This window comes from Phocoena phocoena, chromosome 11 (assembly GCF_963924675.1).
Source record: "Phocoena phocoena chromosome 11, mPhoPho1.1, whole genome shotgun sequence".
NCBI classification, from domain to species: domain Eukaryota; kingdom Metazoa; phylum Chordata; class Mammalia; order Artiodactyla; family Phocoenidae; genus Phocoena; species Phocoena phocoena.
In genome coordinates, this window is record NC_089229.1 from 878,926 (window position 1) to 901,623 (window position 22,698).

At 58.1% G+C, this 22,698-nt stretch overlaps 1 protein-coding gene across 5 annotated transcripts in view; it reads left to right on the forward strand.

Moving 5' to 3' along the window:
- The first annotated feature begins 12,187 nt into the window (after window positions 1-12,187).
- The window catches only part of BRD1 (bromodomain containing 1), a 30,619-nt gene continuing 20,108 nt past the window's right edge, over window positions 12,188-22,698 (forward strand). For all 5 annotated transcript variants that reach the window (XM_065886810.1, XM_065886815.1, XM_065886812.1 and 2 more), the window contains exons 1-2: window positions 12,188-13,551; window positions 21,428-21,584. In XM_065886810.1, the coding sequence (XP_065742882.1) occupies window positions 12,188-13,551; window positions 21,428-21,584 (1,521 nt within the window). The remainder of the gene's footprint in view (window positions 13,552-21,427; window positions 21,585-22,698) is intronic.

Sequence of the window (22,698 nt, forward strand, 5' to 3'; positions counted from 1 at the left end):
GCTGGGCGGGAGGGTGGGGAGACACTGGGCCTGGGCTGCTTTCTGCCACTGGTCGGCCAGGAGTTGCTGGACCTGGGCAGCCTTATACTACTGGGGGGTGGGGGCATGGGAGACTCCAGGCTGCAGTGTTTTTCCTCAATCCGAGGTCTTCAGCCAGCCTACCTTTCTTTTCCTACCAGAGGTCTATAATTGGTCTCTTGTACTATTTCCCTGTTTTTAAAGTTATATTTAATTGCAGGAGCAGGAAGAGATGAGTCTACATTATCTACTCTCTGGTGTTATTTTTAATTTTTTAATTTATGTAATTATTTATTCAATGTATTTTAAAAACAGATTTAATGAGATATAATTCACATACCCTACAGTACACTCATTTAAAATGTACAATTCAAGGGACCCTGGCGGTCCAGTTTCTAGGACTCAGTGCTTTCCCTGCTGTGGCCTGGGTTCAATCCCTGGTCAAAGAACTAAGATGCCACAAGCCATGTGGTGTGGCCAAAAAAACAAACAACAAACAAAAACTAAAATTCAATAGTTTTTAGTATATTCACAGGGTTGTGCAACTCTTACCACAGTCAATTTTAGAACGTTTTCATCATCCCCCAAGAAACCCCACACCCACTCACGGTCGCTCCGCATTCCCTCCCGCTGCCCCAGGCCCTGGCAACCACTAACCTGCTTTCTGTCTCCATGGATTTTCCTGTTATGGGCATTTCATATAAATGGCATCATATGATATGTGACCTTTGTCTCCTTCACTTTGCAGGACGTTTTTCAAGATTCATCCCTGTTGTAGCACATTTCAGTACTTCATTTCTTTTTATTGCCAAATAATATTCCATTTATGAATAGACCACATTTTATTTATCCATTGATCAGTTGATGGACATTTGGTTTGTTTTCACCTCTTGGCTATCATGAGCAATACTGCTATGAATGTTCATGTACAAGTTCCGTGTGGACGTGTGCTTTCCTTTCTCTTGGGCACATATCTAGGAGTGGAATTGCTGGGTCACGTGGTTTGCACTTTGAGGGACTGTTCAACTGTTTTCTGAAGCAGCTATACCATTTTTCATTCTCACCAGCAATGCAAGCGAGTTCCAATTTCTCTACATCCTCGCCAATACTTGTTATTATCTGACTTTTTTTTTTTTTGGCTGCACCACTTGCCTTGCAAGATCCTAGTTCCCTGACCAGGGATCGAACCCACACCCCAGCATTGGAGTCCTAACCACTGGACCGCCAGGGAATTCCCCTGACTTTTTGATTGTAGGCATCCTAGAGGGTGTGAGGTGATATCTCACTGTGGTTTTGATTTGCATTTCCACAATGGCTAATGATGTCGGGCATCTTTTCCCGTGCTTATTGGCCATCTGTATGTCTTCTTTGGAGAAGTGTTTATTCAAGTCCTTTGCCCATTCTTCAATTTGGTTATTTTTTGGTTATTGAGTTGAGGACTTTGGCTCTTATTCTGAGAGAGATGGGGAGCCATTGGGAGATTCCAAGCACGGGAGTGATAGTATCACGTGGGTTGCTCTGCAGAGAAAAGCTACAGAGATGCCAGGGGGAAGCAGACAGACCAGTCTGGACACCTAGATAATCTAGGTGAGGGATGACAGTGATTGGCTCTGGGGTAGTAACAGGAGGTGGTGACAGAGGGCTGGTTCTGGACATGTTTTGAAGGGGGAGCTATCAGGCTTTGCTGATGGATCAGATGTGAACAGTAGGACCGCCTCTCACTCAGGAAGCACGGCATCACCATTAGCTGAGAAGGTGGATTAGTACCCTGGGAGCCGTGACAAAGCGCCACAGACCCGGCGGCTTCAACCCCAGAGGCGCGTTGTCTCCCAGTCCTGGAGGCTGGATGTCTGAGATCAAGGTGTCGGCAGGGCTGCCTCCCCCTGAAGCCTGTCGGGGAGCATCCTTCCTGCCTCTTCTGGCTCTGGTGGCTGTCACTCTTGGCGTCCCTCCAGCCTCTGCCTCTGTTTGTCACATGGCCTTCTCCCTGGAGCCTGTGTCTGAAGTTCCCTCTACTTATAGGGACACCAGCCATTGGGTCAGGGCCCACTCCAGTGAGTTCTTAACCTGCTCACCTGCAGGGACTCTATTTCTAAGTAGGGTCACGTTCACAGGCACCGGGGATTAGGATGCCAACCTGTCTTCTTTTGCGGGGGACGCAATTCAACCCGTAACAGATGGGGAAGACAACAGGGGGGCAGTTTGGGGATGGAGGCCAAGAGCTGAGCATCAGGCATGTTAAGTTTGGGATGTCCGTCAGCCATCACAGCGGAGACGCTGAGGAGGCAGCAAGATGCAGGAGCTGCCAACGCATGGTTTTCCAAAGTTAAAAATATGGCTCTACGGCTCTGAAGTGAGGATGTGTCCAAGGCTTATTTAAGTCATTAGCAAGGAAACCCGCATAATGGTGAGGCTGGTTGAAAACATTGGGGAGAGGGAAGGATTTGTAGTGGCTGAAGAAAAGCTTGCTTGAGTAAGTTCACCAATGTAGATTAAAAGCTGGTTAATGTTCTACAGGGCCGTAAAACTGCAACCTCCTCCAGCTAATCTTTTCTACAGAAATAATTTTTGTCACTTACCGCTGGGCAAAGTTCGTTTGCATTGCCATCCGACAAGAATCACATTGCCTAGCCGTCCATTTTCTACAAGTTAAAATCTACCCTTACCGTGTTATTAAAAATCATAATCAATAGTAAGTAGGCAGTAAAACAGATGCACGCCCTAGAGAATCAAACAGTACCCGTGGTGGGTCTGCTGGACCACACTCAGCCTCCCACCGAAAGGACCCACCGCCATCCTCTTACCCATTCAGGTTTTGGAAAATTTTCATCAGTCCCCCCACACAGACACACCTTGGGACGAAGCTTGTTCTTCACAGAAAGCTGGTCTTATTGTGTTTGGACCTGATTCATCTACACAGGTGCTGAAAGAAGTGGCGAGTAGCACGTCTGAGCCTCCTTGTTGGGCTGGTACAACTAAGCCACGTGGGGTTTCCCAAGGACCAAGGCCGCAGAATCCACTTCCGTCTGGAGACGTCATCACGAGGAATGTACGGCTGAGCCGCTAGCATGTCTGAGGTTCACGTTGCTCTTGCCTGCAGCACCCGTGCGCGTAGGTGAGTTTCTCTTTTCACAAGGACCTAGGTGTCTGCCACAGTTCCTGTCTGCCTGACTACTTGTGAAGCTGAGACCTGATACAACGTCGTTCGGGCACTGGTGTGGGTCTGTGGGCACTGGGTCAATGCAGAGGTTACGATCCTTGTTCCGAAGGTGGGTGTGTCACCCTGAATCACAGGAGACGTGCTCTCAAATACGACACCCGCTTAAGGCCGCAGCGGCAGAATCATTTTGTCTAATTATATACTGGTAAAAAAGAGGACTGATTTCTGTTGAACCTATGCAAATAACTAGATTTCTATTAAAATTGAATAGTCAGTAAAAACGATTTTTCCTGAATTCCGGAGTAAGAAAATACCATTTAAAAAATGTTTCATTTGGGCTTCCCTGGTGGCGCAGTGGTTGAGAATCTGCCTGCCAATGCGGGGGACACGGGTTCGAGCCCTGGTCTGGGAAGATCCCACATGCCGCGGAGCAACTAGGCCCGTGAGCCCCAATTACTGAGCCTGCGTGTCTGGAGCCTGCGCTCCGCAATAAGAGAAGCCGCGATAGTGAGAGGCCCGCGCACCGCGATGATGAGTGGCCCTTACTTGCCGCAACAAGAGAAAGCCCTCGCACAGAAACGAAGACCCAACACAGCCATAAATAAATAAATAAAAAACAGAACTGCAAAAAAAAAAAAAAAAGTTTCATTTGTTTGCAAAAGCACAGTCTACTAAATGTAAGGTTAGAGATAGAAGAAAGAAGAAGGATTTTATCTTACTTCTTCCAGAAAATAGAAACTTACGAGAAAGCACCAATACCTGTGTCCTTGCCTTTGTCGGGCCCAAGCTTTCCGCTGCAGATATAATGGGGTGGGGGTGGGAGGGCTACAGAGCCAGAGGAGGCAGGGACGTCCCCAGAGCTGAGCTCTGGGCTGATGCATCTAACTGAGGGCCGCGTTGCTTGATGCGTCTGGGGCCAACTGTCTGGCTGCTATAGCCCGACAGACAATCGGGCTGGAGCTACCAGGTGAAAGCATAGAGGCTTCTCCCTGTTGAGTTATAAACATAGAAAGGGGGAAGGACAGAATGAGATCTGTCATGTTAGAACTGAAGCTATCAGTACGAGCTCAAGGCTTGTTTATAGATATCGGAAAAGATACAGGTGTGTGTCTGCACACATTTACACACTCCGAGCTCTCTCTGCTGTGCGCAAATGGAATCACACTTTGTATTATCATTATGACATGATATTTCTCCTGTTCAGCATCACGCGTCTGAGATTCAGCCACGTGGATCCAAGTGGTGCGATTCATTCATTTCAATCGCTGCGTGCTAGTCCATCGTGTAGACGTATCTCACTTTATTCATTTTATTGTCCACATACACTTAAGGGTTCCCCCCCAGTAGTTTTGCTATTAAAAACAGTGCTGCTTTGAATGTTGACAGGTCTCCTGATGGGTCAGTGCAGGTTTCTCTGGCATGCAGCTAGGCAGAGGATGTACCTAGGAATGTATGTTGGCTTAACCCTAGAGCTGGGAACAGGTGTGCACATCGAGGCAGCTTGCATTTTCCCAAACGGCCACAGTCACTTCTCCCTGCTACGTGCTCCTCTTAAAATGTGACTCTGACACTTCTTTCCACAGGAACTAGGGGTTCTTGTCCCCCTATCTACTGGATCTGGACAGGTTTGTGCGCAAGTGATGCTACATGATGTCTGAGGCTATGATATAAAAAGTCATACTGGGCCCACCTGGTTCTCTTGGGACTCTTGCTCTTGGAACCTGGCCACCCTCCCTCGAGGACGTCCCCCAGGCCCTTAGCCCACAGCCTGAACCAGCTTGCCAGCCACATGGGTGCACCATCTTGGATGTGGCCTGTCCAGCCCCCAGTGGAGATGCCCCAGCGGTTGCAGCGTGGAGTAGACCAGCTGTGCTGCTGAATCTTCCCCAAATAGCAGATCCATGAGTGAAAGAAGCGATTGTTGTGGTTTCGAGCTACAAAGTTTGGGGGGTGGTTTGTTATGCAGCAGCAGCTAACTGATGCACACACCCGATTTCTTTGGAGAATGCCATATTGTTTACAAGATAATTGTACCACCTGATGCTCTGGCTAGCAGGGTATGCGTCCAACTTTAACGGTTGTGCTCATTCAGTGTGGTTTTAGTTTGCATTTCCAAAACCGCTAGTGAGGTTATTGGCCCTTTCCATGTTCTTCTCTGCAAGGAGACTGATTACAGGATTTGTCCATCATTCTTTTGGCGTGTTTGTCTTTTTCCAATGGATTTGGAAGGGTTCTTTATATATCCTGGATACTAATCATTTGCAAGGTGTATGTGTTGCAAATACTTCCTAGCTTTTGGTTCTTCATTCTCTTTATGGTCTTCTGAGGAACATAAGTTGTATGACACATACTTTCCATCCACAGTTTTAGGTTTGTTTCTCGTATTTAACAGTATTTACATTCTAATTAGAGAGTCTCTTTTTTTTTTTTTTTTTTTTTTGTGGTACGTGGGCCTCTCACTGTTGTGACCTCTCCTGTTGCAGAGCACAGGCTCAGGACGCACAGGCTCAGTGGCCATGGCTTACGGGCCCAGCCGCTCCGCGGCATGTGGGATCTTCCCGGACCGGGGCACGAACCCACGTCCCCTGCATCGGCAGGCGGACTCTCAACCACTGCGTCACCAAGGAAGCCCGAGTCTCTGCTTTTAATAGATGAATTTTTAATTCCATCATGTCTCTGATTACTCAAACGTTTGAATTTACTCCTGTCACCTCATGCTGTGTTCTTCATTTATCATGTATTTTTCTTTCTCTCTTTTCTGCTTTTTGTTGGCACTGTCAATTTTTCTTCATTTCAGTTTTCTCCCAGCTGTTTTGAAATCTGTAAATTCTGTATCCATTTTTCTCATGGAAACTTGGGTATTTCAGACTTTTTTTCTATCGATTCTAAAATCCTCTAGCTATACAAGAACTTCTGTGCGCCTTTCCTTCCTGCTTCTCCTTCCCCTTGCCATATGCCATGTTGAGCTCATGCGGGATTTTCTCTCAAGTTGTTATTTGACTTTCTTTGAGCAGTCTAAGCTAGTTTCTTTGTTGGCGTCCAGGTGTTTCTCTTGGGTTCACGTCTCATTTTGCTTGGGAATGTCTTTCAGTCCTTTTTGAGACTTAGTGTATGGATGTTTTCAGGTTGTGAAGACACCTTTATTTTGCTGTCTCACTTGAATGCTAGTTTCACTGTGTATGGAATTGTAGGTTCAATTCTTTTAGGATGGGCTTCCCTGGTGGCGCAGTGGTTAGGAATCCACCTGCCAATGCAGGGGACATGGGTTCGAGCCCTGGTCTGGGAAGATCCTACATGCAGCGGAGCAACTAAGCCCATAAGCCATAACTACTGAGCCTGCACTCTAGAGCCCGCAAGCCACAACTACTGAGTCCACGTGCCACAACTACTGAAGCCCGTGTGCCTAGAGCCCGTGCTCCGCAACAAGAGAAGTCACTGCAATTAGAAGCCCGTGCACTGCAACGAAGAGTCGCCCCCGCTCACCGCAACTAGAGAAAGCCAGCGCAGCAATGAAGACCCAACACAGCCAAAAAAAAAAAAAAAAATCTCTTAGGATTTTGACAGTTTCACCGCTTTGCCAACTGACAATCAGGTTCAGTCTGATTAAAGAAGATCCTTCCTCTCTGAAGGGTTTTTAGAAAATAACTTTATTCTTCTTTCCAATTTAATTTAATTACAAAATTTATTTGGCTGCAGCAGGTCTTAGGTGCAGCGTGTAGGATCTTTTTTTTTTTTTTTTTTCCGTTGCAGCATGCATGTGGGATTAAACCCTGGCCCCCTGCATGGCAGTGCAGAGTCTTACCCACTGGACCACCAGAGAAGTCCCTCTCTGACGGTTTTTAGGCTAGTCTCTTCATCCTTGGAATTCCAGAAGGCCACTATGACATGCCTTCACTCCTGCTGGGCGTCACTTCGGTTGGTGGAGAAGCCATCCTCTCCGCCTCTCTCCTGTTTCCTGTCTCTCTTCTTTCACAACACGGCCTCCAGCTTCCTGGTTTGCATCTGCCTTGCCTGGGGTGGAGAAGGGTGCAGGCCCCGTGTGCTTGCTCTCCACTGACTCAGATAGCAGACATCTGGAAGAGCGGAGGACATACTTGCGGCTCCTGCCTCTGGTGCAGATGTAGTCGGGGCCCACTGCTGGGCCTGCCTCACCTTGGCTCAAGGATGTGTCTGGAGGTGGGACCTTGCTCAGGAACTTGACCACTGGGTGACCTTGGCTGAGTGACCCTCCAAGCCTTCACTTTCCTACTTGTACACTGGATGCAATGGGGCACAAGTTCTGGTCAGCAAAGGGCCCCCAGCTAGGACACTTGGGTGGACGTGGCCAGCCTGCTCTCGATAGCACGTTTGCTGGAAGAGCCTAAGCAGCGGAGCCCGCCCTGCCTGCCCACGCGGGGTAAGGTCTCACCGGCTCAGAAGGACCCAGCCTCTGCGTGGGGGGCATGTTCCTTCTCCTACTGAGGGGCCTCCCCTGCTTGTCGGGGAGGGGGGCACCTGCTGCTCCTTTTCCCCAGGGCTGGGCTCCTTCACGGCCACTGCACTAACCTCAAATCCTCACGGAAACCAAGGAAACATCTAGGTTTCCCCCTCCTCCCAAAGCCCTTTGGGACTAATCTCGGGATGAAAACTGTCATGAAACCTCTGAATTTTGGCGTTGAAGCAAAGGCCACAGTGGAAGCAGCCAGTGGCAGCGACCAAGACTCAGGTCTCTAAACTACTGCTGCGCAGGGGCCCTTTCTGTTCTACCTGGAGCCCAAGCGGGTGGTCCGGACCTATAGGCCCCATCCTAGGCCTGTAACTCCTGAAGGAGGGCCAGCTGAGCCGCCCTGCAGCCCCCATTCCCCAGTGCGCCCCGCTGCTTCCCCCACCCCTACCAGCACCCGCTTCCTCTCCACCAGCGAATAATCCTGCCCTGCATGGGCCCCTCAGGCTCCCCCCAATCCCCTGCCTGGCCCAGCCCGACCCCATGGGGCGCCCACTCGGGTCTCCACCACGCTGTGGTCTCGGCTCCCTTTGCCCCACGCCCGGCACTCCCCCAGGTCCCCCGAACACTCAGCCGGGCCTGACCCATCCAGTGCCCCCTTCTCCCGCTCTGGCCCCCACGTCTTCATCCCTTCCCCAAGGGCCTCCCCTCACGCCCCTCCCCCGCCTGGCACCCCCTCAGATGCCTCCAGACCCGGTGTGCGGCACCCCTCCCTCAAATCCCGCGGCCCCTCAGGCGCGCCCCAGCCCCTCTGCCCAGCGCCGGCTGCCCTCTCCCTTGAATGCCGCGGCCCCTCAGGCCTCCAAGCCCCCGTGTCCGGCGCCCCCTTAGATGACCCCCACCAGCCCCGGTGCCGGCGAACCCATCGCCCGCCCGGCGCCCCTCTCCCTTGAACCCCGCGCCACCTCCGATGATCCCCCAGCCCCGGGGTCCGGCGCCCCATCGCCCGGCCGGTGGCCCCTCTGGCCGGTCGCTCCTCCCCACCTCTGCCCGTTCGCCCCTCCCCCCAGGCCCTCCCCACTCCGCTCCCCTCCGCTCCCCTCCCCTCCCCTCCCCTCGGCTCTGCTCCCCTCCGCTCCCGTCCCCTCCCCCCGGCCCCGGCGGCGGCCGCGCGTCATGGCGGCGGCGGGCGGGGCGCGTTTCGCACGCAGCGCGCCGGGCGGAGCGCTCGCCGCATTGTTTGCTTCGCTGGGGAGCAAGCGAGCCGGCCCGGGCGTCCGAGCAGCCCCGCGCCAGCGCCCCGTCGCCGTCGCCGTCGCCGTCGCCGCCGCCGCCCGCCGGCCGGGCCCCCGCGCCGGGCCTCCGTCCGGCCCCACCGCCCGCGCGAGCCGCCGCCCGAGAGCCTGCGGCCGCCGAGCCGAGCCGGGCCGGGCCGCCGCCGCCAGGAGCCCGCGCCCAGAGCGGCGGCGGGCCGGGCCTGCGCGGCCGTTGGCGGAGGAGCCGCGGGCGCCATTAGCGCCGCCTCGGCCGCGCCGGCCCCCGCGCCCGCCGCCCGGCTCCCGCGGCCGCGGCCCCGAAGGTGAGTGCGCCGGACGGGCCGGGGCCGGGGCCGCCGCCTTGCCCGCCTCTCCCGCGGGCCGCCGCCGCCGGCCTCTCGGTGCTGGTGCCGCCGCCATGTTTGGCGGCCGCCGTGGCGGCGCATTGTCCGCGGGCGGCGGGCGGCGGGGCCGAGGGAGGTCGCGGTGTCAGGGCGGCAGCGGGGAGGCCGGGGAACCGGAAAGGAGAGAGGCCGGCCGAAGGGGAGGCCGGGCTGTCGAGGCGGGGAGGCCGGACCGGGAGGCTGGAAGGCCGGGCCGGGCGGCCGGGAAGGAGGGAGGCCGGCGGGTGCGGAGGCCTGGAGGCCGGGCAGGGAGGCTGGGAGGCCGGGAAGGAGGGAGGCCGGCGGGTGCGGAGGCCTGGAGGCCGGGCAGGGAGGCCGGACCGGGAGGCTGGGCGGCCGGGGAGGCCGACGGGGAGGGAGGCTAGGCTGGCAGGCGGGAAGCCGGACGGGGAGGGAGTGCGGGCTGTCTGGGCGCTGGGGCCCGTCCCACCCGCCCGCCCGCCGCGCCTTCCGCCCGGCCGCCCGGCGAGAAGGGAGCGGGCCTGGGTCTCGGGTCCGCCGGCCGAGCGTTTGCCCGAGGGTCGCGTTATGTAACGGACGCTCTGGGCACGTTGAGCCCGGACGAGAAACTCCCCGTTGCAGGGCCGCGTTTGAAAGACTCGAGGGGCGCGCGGACCCGGGCCGCCGCCCCCTCCTCCCCCCATCCCGCGCTGAGAGCCGGTGGTGGACTCAGCGGCCTCCGGGGCCCTTTGGAAGAAGTAACTTGATTGAGGTGTAATTTACGGAGGACGCGCGCGCTGCGGGTGCGCAGTGGAGTTTTGACGAAAGGCCGCGCCCCCGTGGAGAAGGCGCCCCCGTGGAGAAGGCGCCCACCGCCCCGGAAGGGTCGTGGGTGGAGGGCGCTGCGTGCACTCACCTGCCTGCAGTCCCGTCCCTGCACGAGGGTGTAAGTGGCTTGTCCAAAGCCAGGCGGGAAAGGCACTGATTGAGAAGGTGAGCCGGCCCTGGGTGCCGACTGCCTCTCTTACGGCCACATGGCTTTTCAAGGTGCATTTATCAGTAGGGTCTGGAGAGGCTGCTGATCGCCTCTTCGTGGGTACGCTTGTCCCCGCGCGGAAGGGTCAAGTGTGGGTGGAGCCCGAGGGCCAGAGATCGGGAAGTGATGGCCCGGTGAGGTGGTCTGCAGAGTGACCCACGCCTCCTTTCCCTGTCACCATCTAGCTTTCAAGTTGCGGAGCTGCACGACCGTTACGTGCTGTTCTCCGGGTGCTAAGTGTCCAGAGCTTCCGTGCCCTCTGGGAGAGCGTGGGTTTTGAAGGGACGACTTTGCTTAGTACTGTTGGTTCTCTGCTTCCGAGGAGAAAATTACACGTTCGCTTTGCATCTGCCGAGTAACCGACTGTCGCTTCTGCCCCACCCCAGTAAGGACCCCTGAAGCTGTGCGCTGTGCCCTGGCGCACCGGCGTCCCCTCCGTGCAGGCTGCGGTGCTGACAGTGGGGGGGCCGTGCCCCTCTCCCCCAGAAGGGATGGCGGGGCCCGGGCTAGCTGGGCAGCGGCTTGGCTGACCGCACAGCAGGAGTCCAGGGCTGCGTGGGCCCCTGGAGACCCCCGAGATGCAGGTGAGCAGCGGGTCGGCTGCTCGTGCTGTTTCCCGTGCCTCTCAAATTGCACGTAAATCGTGGATTTCTGTTTGACGGAAGAGAAAACCACAATCGGAAGGGTCTCTCTTAAAAAGTGCATTTTTAGGGTCCGCTGGGGTTTCCGCTCGGGTTTGAGACAGTGAAGCTGGCCCTGGGAGGGCTTTTCCTGGAGGCCAGGTGGGTCGCTGTGCGGAGGCGCCCCGTGCCGGCTCCTCGGGGCCCCATCCCGTGGTGGGCCTTGGGCTCCACCTTGGTTGTCAGCCAGTCTCTTAAATGTTACTCTGCTTCCTGTTAGTAAAATGTGGTCGTTTGGAGGGTGGAGGGGTCCTTGTCATCAGTTCCTGAGGTGCCACCCTGCTTGGCGGTCAGTGGTCCAGAGTCAGGAGTCATCACACGAGTGAGACCTGTAGTAGATGCGGTTGGTGACAGACGGCAGACGTCCGAAAAGAGCAAATGCTCATAAGTCTCTGTGGCCCAGATTTCGGGCACCTGAGCCTGTGCTGGCAACCTGAGAATGGGGGGGCTGGGGGCGCCTCTGCGGGCGGCGCAGGGGGTCTTGGGGTGTCCCTTAATGTGGCAGGAGGCGGGCCCGGCACCGTGGTCAAGCCAGCAGCTAAGAAGTGCTCTGAGGGGCAGGGCAGGTGGCTGGCCCGTGGGGGCTTTTCGTGGTGGCCACCCCTGAGCCCTGTAGAGGCTGGGTGGAGGCCCTCCAGGGGTGAAGCCTGCCCCCAGGCCAGTACGGGGCTTCCCTCTTGAGCCCCGGAGTGGTTGGTGGCCCTGTGCCCTAACACGGTTGTGGAGGACGCATTCGTCGAGAGGATGGACGGGGCTGTGGTCAGGCTGCTGAGGCTTCCAGGCTCCCTAGGGGTGCTGACGGGACCTCCACTTCGGGGCTCAGGGCTCTCTCCTGGGCAGCAGTAGGGGGGGAGCCAGGGGCCAGAGCCTGCCGGGGTCCAGCCCTGTGTGTGCGCTGTCCTGAGCTCAGGGCTGCGACCCCTGCTTGTGAGGGATGTGGCAGTCGGCTTGGTGACCTGTGGATCCAAGAAGGTGACCGGCGAGCAGTGGGCGTCAGCATCCTGGAAGGACTCGTCATCGCGTGTGCCTCTGGGAGCCCCTGGGGAGCTCTGGTCCCGGGCGTCCCTGGGGAGGGGCAGCCTCGGGGCAGCGGGCTGTTGGAGGTTGTTGAGATACCCTTGTGAGTCCCGGGATGAGTGATTCTGGAAACCTCAGAGATAGGTTTGCCGGGAGTTTTGTTTGCCCAAGCGTACCTGGTGGCTTTCGCCTCCCGTGTCCTCTGTGTGGAGTTAACGTGTCCTCTGCGTCCGTTTCAGGGAGTCAGTACCAAATGAGGAGGAAAGGCCGAGGTCATCGCGCTGCAGCGAGGCACCCTTCCTCCCCCGGCAGCACTAAGCACTCCCCCACGCGAGAGACGCTGACCTACGCGCAAGCGCAGAGGATGGTGGAGATCGAGATCGAGGGCCGCCTGCACAGGATCAGTATTTTCGACCCTTTGGAGGTCATACTAGAAGATGACCTCACTGCTCAGGAGATGAGCGAGTGCAACAGCAACAAAGAAAACAGCGAGAGGCCGCCCGTGTGCCTGAGAGCTAAGCGGCCCAAGAACAACAGGGTCAAGAAGAAAAGCGAAGCCCCGCCCAGCGCACACGGCGCCCCCAGCCCGGCCAGCGCGCTCCCCGAGCCCAAGGTGCGCGTGCTGGAGTACAGCCCCCCGGTGGCGCCCCGGCGGCCCCCCGTGTACTACAAGTTCGTGGAGAAGTCCGCCGAGGAGCTGGACGACGAGGTGGAGTACGACATGGACGAGGAGGACTACGCCTGGCTGGAGATCGTCAACGAGAAGCGCAGGGGCGACTGCGTGGCGGCCGTGTCGCAGGGCGCGTTCGAGTTCCTGATGGACCGCTTCGAGAAGGCGTCGCACTGCGAGAAGCAGAAGCAAGGGGAGCAGCAGTGCCTGATCGACGAGGATGCCGTGTGCTGCGTGTGCATGGACGGCGAGTGCCAGAACAGCAACGCCATCCTCTTCTGCGACATGTGCAACCTGGCGGTGCACCAGGAGTGCTACGGCGTGCCCTACATCCCCGAGGGCCAGTGGCTCTGCCGCCACTGCTTGCAGTCCCGGGCCCGGCCGGCTGACTGTGTGCTGTGCCCCAACAAGGGCGGCGCCTTCAAGAAGACGGACGATGACCGCTGGGGCCACGTGGTGTGTGCCCTGTGGATCCCCGAGGTCGGCTTCGCCAACACGGTGTTCATCGAGCCCATCGACGGCGTGCGGAACATTCCCCCCGCCCGCTGGAAGCTGACGTGCTACCTCTGCAAGCAGAAGGGCGTGGGCGCCTGCATCCAGTGCCACAAGGCCAACTGCTACACCGCCTTCCACGTGACGTGCGCCCAGCGGGCCGGCCTCTACATGAAGATGGAGCCCGTGAAGGAGCTGGCCGGCGGCGCGGCCACCTTCTCCGTCAGGAAGACCGCGTACTGTGACGTCCACACGCCCCCGGGCTGCACCCGGAGGCCCCTGAACATTTACGGGGACGTCGAGGTGAAAAACGGCGTCTGCCGGAAGGAGAGCTCAGCCAAAACGGTCAGGTCCACGTCCAAGGTCAGGAAGAAAGCGAAGAAGGCCAAGAAGACGCTCCGCGAGCCCTGTGCGGCCCTGCCGCCTGTGTGTGCGCCCTACATTCCCCCTCAGAGGTAAGCGTGGCGGGCCTGGGCCTGCTGGGAGGGCGCGCAGGGTCAGACCGCGTGCTGTCTGTGCGGCCCTGACGGTCCTCTCCAAGGTGGCCTCCTTCAGTCTCTGCTTCATGGGAGCATGGATGTTGCAAAAGACTTGAGTCTGTGAGACGGGGAAGTCTGTCTGGTTTCCTCGATGCCCGCGCGGGCCCGCGGCCACACCGACTGCAGCCACCCCGGCCTGGGGCCCCGCGGCGCCCCAGGAGTTGTTGTCATTGACGCGACAGAACACCATTCCTCACCCTGCTCCCTCCCCAAAATTTGGGAATCTTGTGGGATTTTTAAATTGGCTGGAAACTTAAGCAGCGTGGCTGGGTAAGGCTGACCCTGGGGCAAAGATCAGAGTGGGGCGACAGGAGCCGCGAGGCGGGAGGTGCTGGTCTCCTTCCTGTCGTGGGACAGGCTTTCTGGTTTTCCTGATTGTTCTCTCGTGGTATCGGCATTGCCTGGTCAGTGTTGGGTTCTTTGCCTAGAGCCGTGCGCGGTGGTGGGGTCAGGACCCCGCTGGCCACCCCCATCCCTGGACTTGTTTCCTCCTCTGCTGGTTCTCCTTGGTACTGACTTGTTGTGCCTGAGAACGCTCTTGTTTGGAGTACGAGGTAAGTGGCTTGATGAACTTTTCTCCGGGTGTGGTTTGGGAGAGACGCAGACACTTGCTTGAGCTTTGAGGAAGTGAAGCCCTGTATGGGAGGGCACGGGTCTCTAGAACAGTCTGGTAAGAAAACAAAGCATCAGGATGACGAAGGGAAGACGTAAGTGGGTGTCTGCTCCCGAGAGCGGTTCTGGGATGTTGTCAGGTCGTGAGATGTGGTGGGAACTGCTACTGAAGAAGTGTGACCTTTTTCCCAGGATGACATTTTTTTGTCTTTACGGAACACTACCTCTGTTACAGAATCAGTAAATTCAAAGCGAATACAAAGTGCTTACAATCCCTCTTATCCAGAGAAGCCTTCTGTTAAAATCAAGGTGTCTCTTTGTAAATAAGCCAGTCTCACTTTTAAAAGACAGTTTCACTTGGATTTCTACCTGTAGGTCAAAAAGTATAGGATTTGTATCAAGAGCTTCTATCTAAGAGCCCGAAATTTTCAGCTTTACTGAAATTGAAGTAAATGAAACAAAAAATGTGATCTAGTAAATTGAAAACCCAGAAGTCTGAGGTGCTGCCTTGTCTGTCCAGCCCTGCCTGGTTCCCGGCCCCAGGGTCTGCCAGCCCGTCCGCAGGAGAAAGCGTCTGCGGTTGGGAAACCTGGGCACCTGGAGTCTGAGATGACCCGGTCTGGTGGAGAGGACGACTTGCTTTGGAGTAAACACTTAAGCTCAGGTGACGGAGCTGATCCACGTGCTGGAGGAGTAGCTGGGCCATGCTCCGTCTTGTCCTTTCCTAATTTAGGAACAAACTGTGACTTCGGTTTGGAGCAGACGTAAACGACGCACCTGGATGAGTGCTCGCGGCCACAGGCTTTGCTGTCAGTGTTGCCCAGAGTTTTCGGGAGACCCTGACATCAGACCACCCTGTGGCGTGTCGGGGCAGGTGCTGGGAGGCCCAGGCTCACAGCCACTGCTCTCGTCCCGAAGCTGTGGCCTGAGCTGCGGCTGGGCTGCTGGTCCCGTTCTTAGGACCCAGGCACAGTGGCGTGTAGATGGGAGTAAAGCTCCATGCTCTCCACGGCCTCTGGCTCAGGACCCGTCTAGAGCTGCCACCACCAGGGTGGTGGGCGTTCTGAGCGAGCTTGGGAGCCGGCCCGGGGCAGGGGGGCTGGAAGAGGGGCTCTGGAGATCTAAGAAGAGGAGGATCCCCCTTATTCCCTGCAGAGAGGAAGGAGGGTTGGCTGTGAGAAGGCTGGGGGTGTGGCAGGAACTGTAAGTGCTTTTGTGACTTGAGGGGTTTAAAAGCTTTCAAGTAAGAAAGATAACTCAGACCAACTAATTTTGAGATCATAGTCTGTTCTCAACAAGAGGGAGATGGTTGGTTTAATTTGTTTTATTGTTTAGTGTTTCTGAGCTTCAAAGATTACTCTTCTTGTCTCTCAGTAATAGACTCCGGAACAAAGATGCGGGTGTTCTGAGGCTTCGCCCACCTGTTCGAGGACTCCGAGCCTGTGGTCAGGCCGGCTGGCTGGGGCGGTCGAGGCCTTGCAGGCTGCCGCGTGGCCAGGAGTGGCGCGGGCGCGTTGATGGGATGCTGTGCTCTGCCCTGGGCGGGGTCCTCGCAGCCACTCGGTCCCTTCGCCTGTGAGGGTCCAGCCTTCAGCGAGGGTGAGCTGCTCCTGAGCAGTTGTCCCAGTGGCGTGGAGCTGTGCCCGCCTGTCTGTGTCTCTCCTCCTGCACCTGTTCTCAAGCCAGAATAATGCTTTTCCCAGCCCAGAAGCAGCATATTTAAAGTTGGGGGAGATATGAAAAGCCAGGGCTGAAGAAGGGAGAACAGGCGTGTGTTCTCCGTTTTCTGGCCTGCCCTGGTGCTGTGCTCTTTCTTTGTTAAGTGTTGCCTTTTCCTCGAGTAGCCGCTCTTCTGATTGGATCCTCTCTGCTTCTTCGTCCATTCCCTCTGCTTCGTGAGGGGAAGGGCAGTGCCGGTGGAGGTGGGCACCGGGGAGGGGCCAGGCCAGGTGAAGGGACTCGTGGAGTTGGAGCCTCCTGGGTCCCTTGGGGTAATTAACCTGGTCACTCTGCTCTCTCTGGTTGCGCTATGGGTGTCCCAGTGTATCTGGGGAGGAGGGGCCTCGAGGGAGGAGCATCCGGCCGGGCCTGGCCTCGGTGATACGCGTGTTCCTGCGTAATGAGCTGTAACCGGAAGTGCGTGATGAGGATGGAGGCTCCGGGTCACGGCTCTGTCCCCTCGAGGGCGCCGCTGGGACACCAGGTGAGGACGGCTGGAGAGCGGGTGCTTGGGAGCCGTTGGGCAGACAAGTTTAATGCCTGTTGAACTTAACAGCAAGAAGTTTGCACTTGAGTTTTGTATGTCTTTTTTCATGTTTCTGGCAGTTAAGTTTATTACATGTTATGGAAGTTCTCATGGGTTGTGGCCTGGGGAAATGGGAGAAGCCTGTCAGCCCCTGCAGGTGGGAGCCTGGCTCTGGGCGCCCCGTGCATGTGGGTGCCACCTCTGCTCTGTGGGCGCCGCCGGGCAGCCCTCCCGCTCGCCTGCCCGGGTCCTCGGGGAAGGGCTGTTTAAGGAGCGACTCCTGGAGAGAAGCCCTACAAACCCAGCCAGAAGTCAGAAGTGCGGGTCGTGAAACGCACGCGGTGTGGAGAAGCCGGGCCGTGTGTCCCGCTCCTGCCGGTGTCCCTCCCGGTGTCCCTCCCGGTCACGTCGGGCGAGCCCAGCGGAGGCGGCCTTGGCGGCTCTTGCCGCGTGATGTGGGGCCGAGCAGTGTGTCTCCCCAGAGCTGCTCTGAGTGTTCTAGTTCCGACCCTCCTGTGGCTTCGTTGCTTTCCTTGGTTTTGAACTGGGGGCTGGGGGACTGGCGTCTCCCCGGGCAGGTCCCCCGTCCCGGCTGCCAGCTCCGGGCTCTGCACCTGCGAGGGCCCTCCTGGGGCGGGGCGGGGAGCGTGGGAGCGCAGGGGAGGACTCTGGATGCTTCGCCACGTGTCTCCACTGCGTTGCGGGCTCTCCTGACGCGTGTCAGTCTCGGGGATTCCTGCGTGCGTAGGACTGAAGCGAGTGCTGGGCGTGGTGCCGTGGGCCGCGCCCCGTGTCCCTCGGGCGTGCGGCCCCCTGGCTGGTGTCCTGCTCGCTTTACCCCCGCCCCCCTCCTCCTGGTGGTCTCTGCTGGGCCCGGCCCTGGCGTCACCCCCGCTCAGCAGGCCTGCTGTGCCCACATGTCCCGCAGCCGGGCATCCCGGGCGCACAGAGCAGGCCCGGCCCACGGGGAGGGTCTGCTGAGGTCGTGGGATCCGGCAGTTCCTGGTCGCGTTCACTGTATCTGCTTCCGCAGCGATGGGGCGGACGTGCATTGAAGTTTTCTTTCATCCTAGCACTTGGAGTCGCTGCCTGGAGTGGATGGCGGGATGGACCTTGGTGCTTTGAGCACCCTCCCCCTCCAAGGCACAGAGACCGGCATTGCATCTCGTCTTGTCTTCATTTCAGTTTCAGTTTTTTGTTCAGAAATAACTTCAAATTTATAAAATGTTGCAAAAGTCGAAAAAAAACCCCACCCAAACACTCTTTACCCAGGGTCCCCTCTTGCCAATAACCCGTTTACCCTCTTGGGGGTGGTTTCCACGCGCCCCTGCGTGTCTCCCAGGGTGGGGCCGGCCTCCCCTGGAGCCTTCCTGCCTCCAGTCGGGACCAGTCCCACTCAGCCTCCTTTGATTTGGGCATCCCCAGACCTCTGTGTCCCCTGCGACAGGCCTTCGCGGCTCACAGAGGTGTGCCTGGGACTGCGGGGCCCCTGCGTCCCCACCTGAAGGGAGTGACGGCCCCTGCTCCTTGGTGACCGAGGTGTCACCAGTGCCTCTACCAGAAGATTTCTGCTCTTGCCTTTCCTGGCGTCGGATCCGGGGGCCCCTGGAGGCGACGGCTCCTCTCCACGTGGCCTGTCGCTCTTTTCTTCCTGGCCTTCCTCCCCGCGAGGGCTGGAAGGGAGCATCCCCCTCAGCGGGGTCCTTCTCTCCCCGCCGGCGTGGACCGGGAGGTGTGGGTGTCGGAGGGGTCTGCCCTGTGGGTCCGGGCACTGAGGTGGGCAGCTCGAGAGGGGTTTCTCAGGAAAGGAGGCTCTGCCCAGCTGACTGTCACTGTCAACCTGCTTAGTGGTCGAGGGGAGGGCCCCTGGGGCGGTCAGCCGCCTGGCCTTGGCTGTGTGGCTGTGGCTGTGGCCATGGGTGCTGGTGAGGTCTGGCTGGGAGGTGTGGATGCGGTCCTGGGGCTCCTGCCTATGGTCCATGCGGTCGGGCGGGGGGCACCCTGGAGCCAGTGTGGCCCGGAACCGCTTCCCTCCAGAGGCCGACTCGGGGCTCCTCGGGTCTGGCGGGTGGACTTCACTCACGTGCCCCGACCTCCCAGCTGGCTGAGCAGGGAGGGTGGACCCCGCTCCCTGCAGACGCTGGCGGGGTGGCCCAGGTGCTCCTCCCGTGTCTGCATGTCAGGTGGGGATGGCTCTTAATGCCATTTGTGCCTGTTGGTCGTGACTTTTATATAAAAACTTTAAAAACAAAAAACTAGATAGTAACATCGTTTATCAACCGTAGCAAAAAAAAAAAAAGAAACAAACGTTAAATGACGACTCGCTTTTGGGACCCCTCCTGTCGCATCAGCCCACCCCTCGTCAGTCACAGCAACCCCTCATTGTAAATGGGGGTGGGTTCCTCTGGTTTTCCTGCCCTGGGGGCTTGCAGTCTGGTGTGGGCTTGGGCGCTGCCCTTGGAGGCGGTGCCAGCACACCAGCGTCAGTCCCAGCTCTCCCGGCGGCGGCTCTCTCTCTTCCCGGCTCAGCTCGTGGGCGGCAGGTTGTTTGGTTGTGCCCATCACGTGTTTTTCCTCAGCTTATCTTCTCATTCTTTTTTTTTGGGCTGCGTTGGGTCTTCGTTGCTGTGCAGGCTTTCTCTAGTTGCGGCGAGCGGGGGCTACTCTTCGTTGCAGTGTGCGGGCTTCTCACTGCGGTGGCTTCTCTTGTTGCGGAGCACGGGCTCTAGGCACGCGGGCTTCAGTAGTTGTGGCGCACGGGCCTGGTTGCTTTGTGTCATGTGGGATCTTCCCGAACGAGGGCTCGAACCCGTGTCCCCTGCATTGACAGGCGGATTCTTAACCACTGCACCACCGGGGAAGTCCCATTTGTTTCTTTTTTTAAAAATTTTTTTTAAATTAATTTATTTTTTATTTATTTTATTTTTGGCTGCGTTGGGTCTTTGTTGCCGCACGCAGGTTTTCTCTAGTTGTGGCGAGCGGGGGCTACTCTTCGTTGCAGTGCGCAGGCTTCTCACTGTGGTGGCTTCACTTGTAGAGCACAGGCTCTAGGCGTGTGGGCTTCAGTAGTTGTGGCTCACAGGCTCTAGAGCGTAGGCTCAGTAGCTGTGGCGCACGGGCCTAGTTGCTCTGTGGCATGTGGGATCTTCCCGGACCAGGGCTTGAACCCGTGTCCCCTGCACTGGCAGGCGGCTTCCTAGCCACTGCGCCACCAGGGAAGCCCCCATTTGTTTCTTTACTAGTCTTTTTAGAGAGCACGTTTCTGGTCTTGTTGAGATTTTCTTGTGTGTTGTCTCCCGTTTCATGATTTTTAGCTCTTTGTCTTTTTTTCTTTCGCTTTATTGAGATTTAATTGACACATAACATTGTAGGTGCGACGGTTCGAATCGCTTATACGTTGTAGTGTTGGCAGGATGAAGTCGGTTCGCTCATCCTTCACCTGCCGTACTGTTGCTGTGGTGGGGAGAAAACGGAAGCTCCCCTCAGCGGCTTTCCAGGGCGCTGCGCGGCCTTGGGGCAGTTGCCGCCACCTGCGTGCGGTCCTGGGACCTTCCTGTCTTGTCTTTTCCTGACTTCTTCAGTGGGGTGCTCAGCACATGACGAGTCAGCCTTGTATCTGTGCTGCCCCATTTGACTGTCGCAATAACTGAGTGCGTGTTAGAACACACGTCTGCGTGTGTGGAGACCCCCGAGCTCTGTGCATTAAGATGCATGCACTTGGCTGCCCCTCCGTCAAGCCGCTGTCAAAAAGTTGAGAACAGCCCCCAACAGAAGGGCGACTCCCGGGTGCCCAAGGTGAACACAGCCCCGTCCGCAGACGAGGAGCCCTGGGGTCCACGGTGCCCTCTGCTGGAGCCATCATGGGACAGCGGAGATGCTCTGGCCGCTGCTGGCAGGCGTTCCAGCCTTGCCTCTGGTAGCAACGCGTGACCAGGTGCCCCGAGCCGGTGGGCCTGTGGGCACGCTGGGGCTTGGGCTCTGCGTCTGCCTGGCTGCTCTCGCTGACCCCTGGCCTGTGCTTGGTGTGGAGCTGCCCCTTTGGTGGGTCTCCCCCGGGCGCCCTGGGCAGGGCTGCCCTGTGTGGCGCGTGGCCTTCGGCAGCGAGGCTCTGCCGCGTCCACTGCTCCAAGGGGGAGGACCATCGTGGGTCTGGATGCGGCAGAGCCGAGGGTGTCGGCTCGGTTCTGTGCAGCTCAAGGTCGTGCTCTTCAAAAAACGTGCTCTTGAGATTCCTCAGTTTCTGACCTGAAATGTTGACGCTCGGTGCACAGTGGGGAAGCCTCCTTGTCCTGTCGAGCTTTAGTTCTCGGCTGCCTCGCTCGTCTTCCTGAGGCGTGTTTCAGCAGCAGGGGTGACGGCAGGGACCGGGAAGCGGTGCTGCTGGCCTCCAAGGGCTTTACGCCGTCTTCGCGTCCCCTCATGCAAGTGTTGTTACAAATCCCTCACGCTTTGCAGTCCTTGAAAGGGTGGAGTTTCGCAGGCGGCTTGGGGACGCTCACGGTCGTTTTGGTGAAGGGTAGCTGCCCCCCTCCGCTGCTTCTGCCTCCATTTATGCCATTGCTTTCCCTCTTGAGGGGACCAGGGCGCCACGGCCCCGAACCCCGTGAGAGTGGGTGACTCTTCAGGGTCGGCCACACCTGGTGGAGGTCGGTGCGTGTGGATGCCCGACTCAGAGAAAGCGGAAACACCCAGGGCTCCACCCGTCTTTCTTCTTAGATGTGTGCTCCAAGGGCCGCTGGAGTGACCACGGGTGGACGCAGCCTGCGGGTAGGCGGAGAACCAGGGAGGCGGTGGTGGCCGTGAGGGCACCGCTGCTGAGAGGTGCGGTGGGATGCGCGCGGTGTGTTAACAGTACGCCGTGGTTTCTCGTTTCCATGATGAGAGCGCACCCGTGTCTTGCTTTACAGCTAAACTCTGAGTTTTTCCGTGTTCTAGATTAAATAGGATTGCGAACCAGGTGGCCATTCAGCGGAAGAAGCAGTTTGTAGAGCGCGCCCACAGCTACTGGCTCCTCAAAAGGCTGTCGAGGAACGGGGCCCCCCTGCTGCGCAGACTCCAGTCCAGCCTGCAGTCCCACAGAAACACGCAGCAGGTACGTGCCCGCGCCCCGGTGTCCCTCAGCCTCCAGTGCCTCCGAGGAGCTCGGAGGATGCAGGCTCAGGTGTGTGGCCGGCCTCTCGGGCCGGGGGACCGCGTGCCGGCGTTAGCCCGGGGGGTGCAGGCAGTGCCTCCGTCTCCCTCTTTCCCAACCCTGCACGCGGGGATGCCTGCCAGGGGTGGAGCGGCAGGGGACAGGGGCTGCCGTGCGGGAGCGATGTAACTTGGGGGCCGTGCCGAGGGCGACGAGGGCCAAGACAAGCGAGGGGGGGAGCAAAGAACAAAACCAGACTAGCGCTTACGTCTTAGCGGTTGATCTGCGTTCATAGACCCATCTGGTGTTGTAGAGCGTTTCTCTGAAAGGATGGATTTAGAAAGGAAGGGGTCGACCCTGCGATGCCCCAAAACAAGAAGGAGTCGTCTGCCCCTGTGTACTGAGGGGCGCAGCCTCCTAGACTCGGGTGCCCAGCGGGGGCCCTCCCGACCGGTTCCTGTTGGATCGCCGCGGCTCCCGCCGCACCCTGGAGGCTCTGCCGTCTGTCCCCGTGCATCATCAGTCAGAGCGGCCCGGGCGCCGCGTCCGGCATCTGGGTTCCTGGCGTGAAGGGCGCTCCCTCCGCTGAGTTCTGGCCGGGGCGGGACTGCCTGGCAGCTGTGAGGGTCCCCATCCCTGGGGTCCCCACGTCGAGGGAATCAGCCGCTGTTTTCATCCCGGTGTTTCGGGAGTTGCTGCTTCCCGACTCTGCTGTCGCTTCTCCTTGGTCCCGGCGTGAGGCCCGGGCTGAGCGCTGCCCTCTCCACCTCGCCAGCGGCGACGTCCTTGCTAGGGAGCCCCTTCTCTCGATCTTCCCAGTCCTGTCGTGCTCACAGCGTAGGTCATTGAACGTTACTAACGCACTTAGACGCTCAGTTTGACGTCGTCTTAGGGCTTTCTGGAATCCAGAGGAACCGTTAAGATCCTGGGCCTCTGTGGGGTGGGCTGTGTCCCCGACCCTCCTCCATCCCCGGGAAAGGAGGCACCGCAAGGCTACAGGGTGTGCTTCTCAGACCCGCTGCCCCCGAGGGTGTGCTGTTGGGGCCGTCTCTCCCCTGGGGGTCCTGGTGCCCGC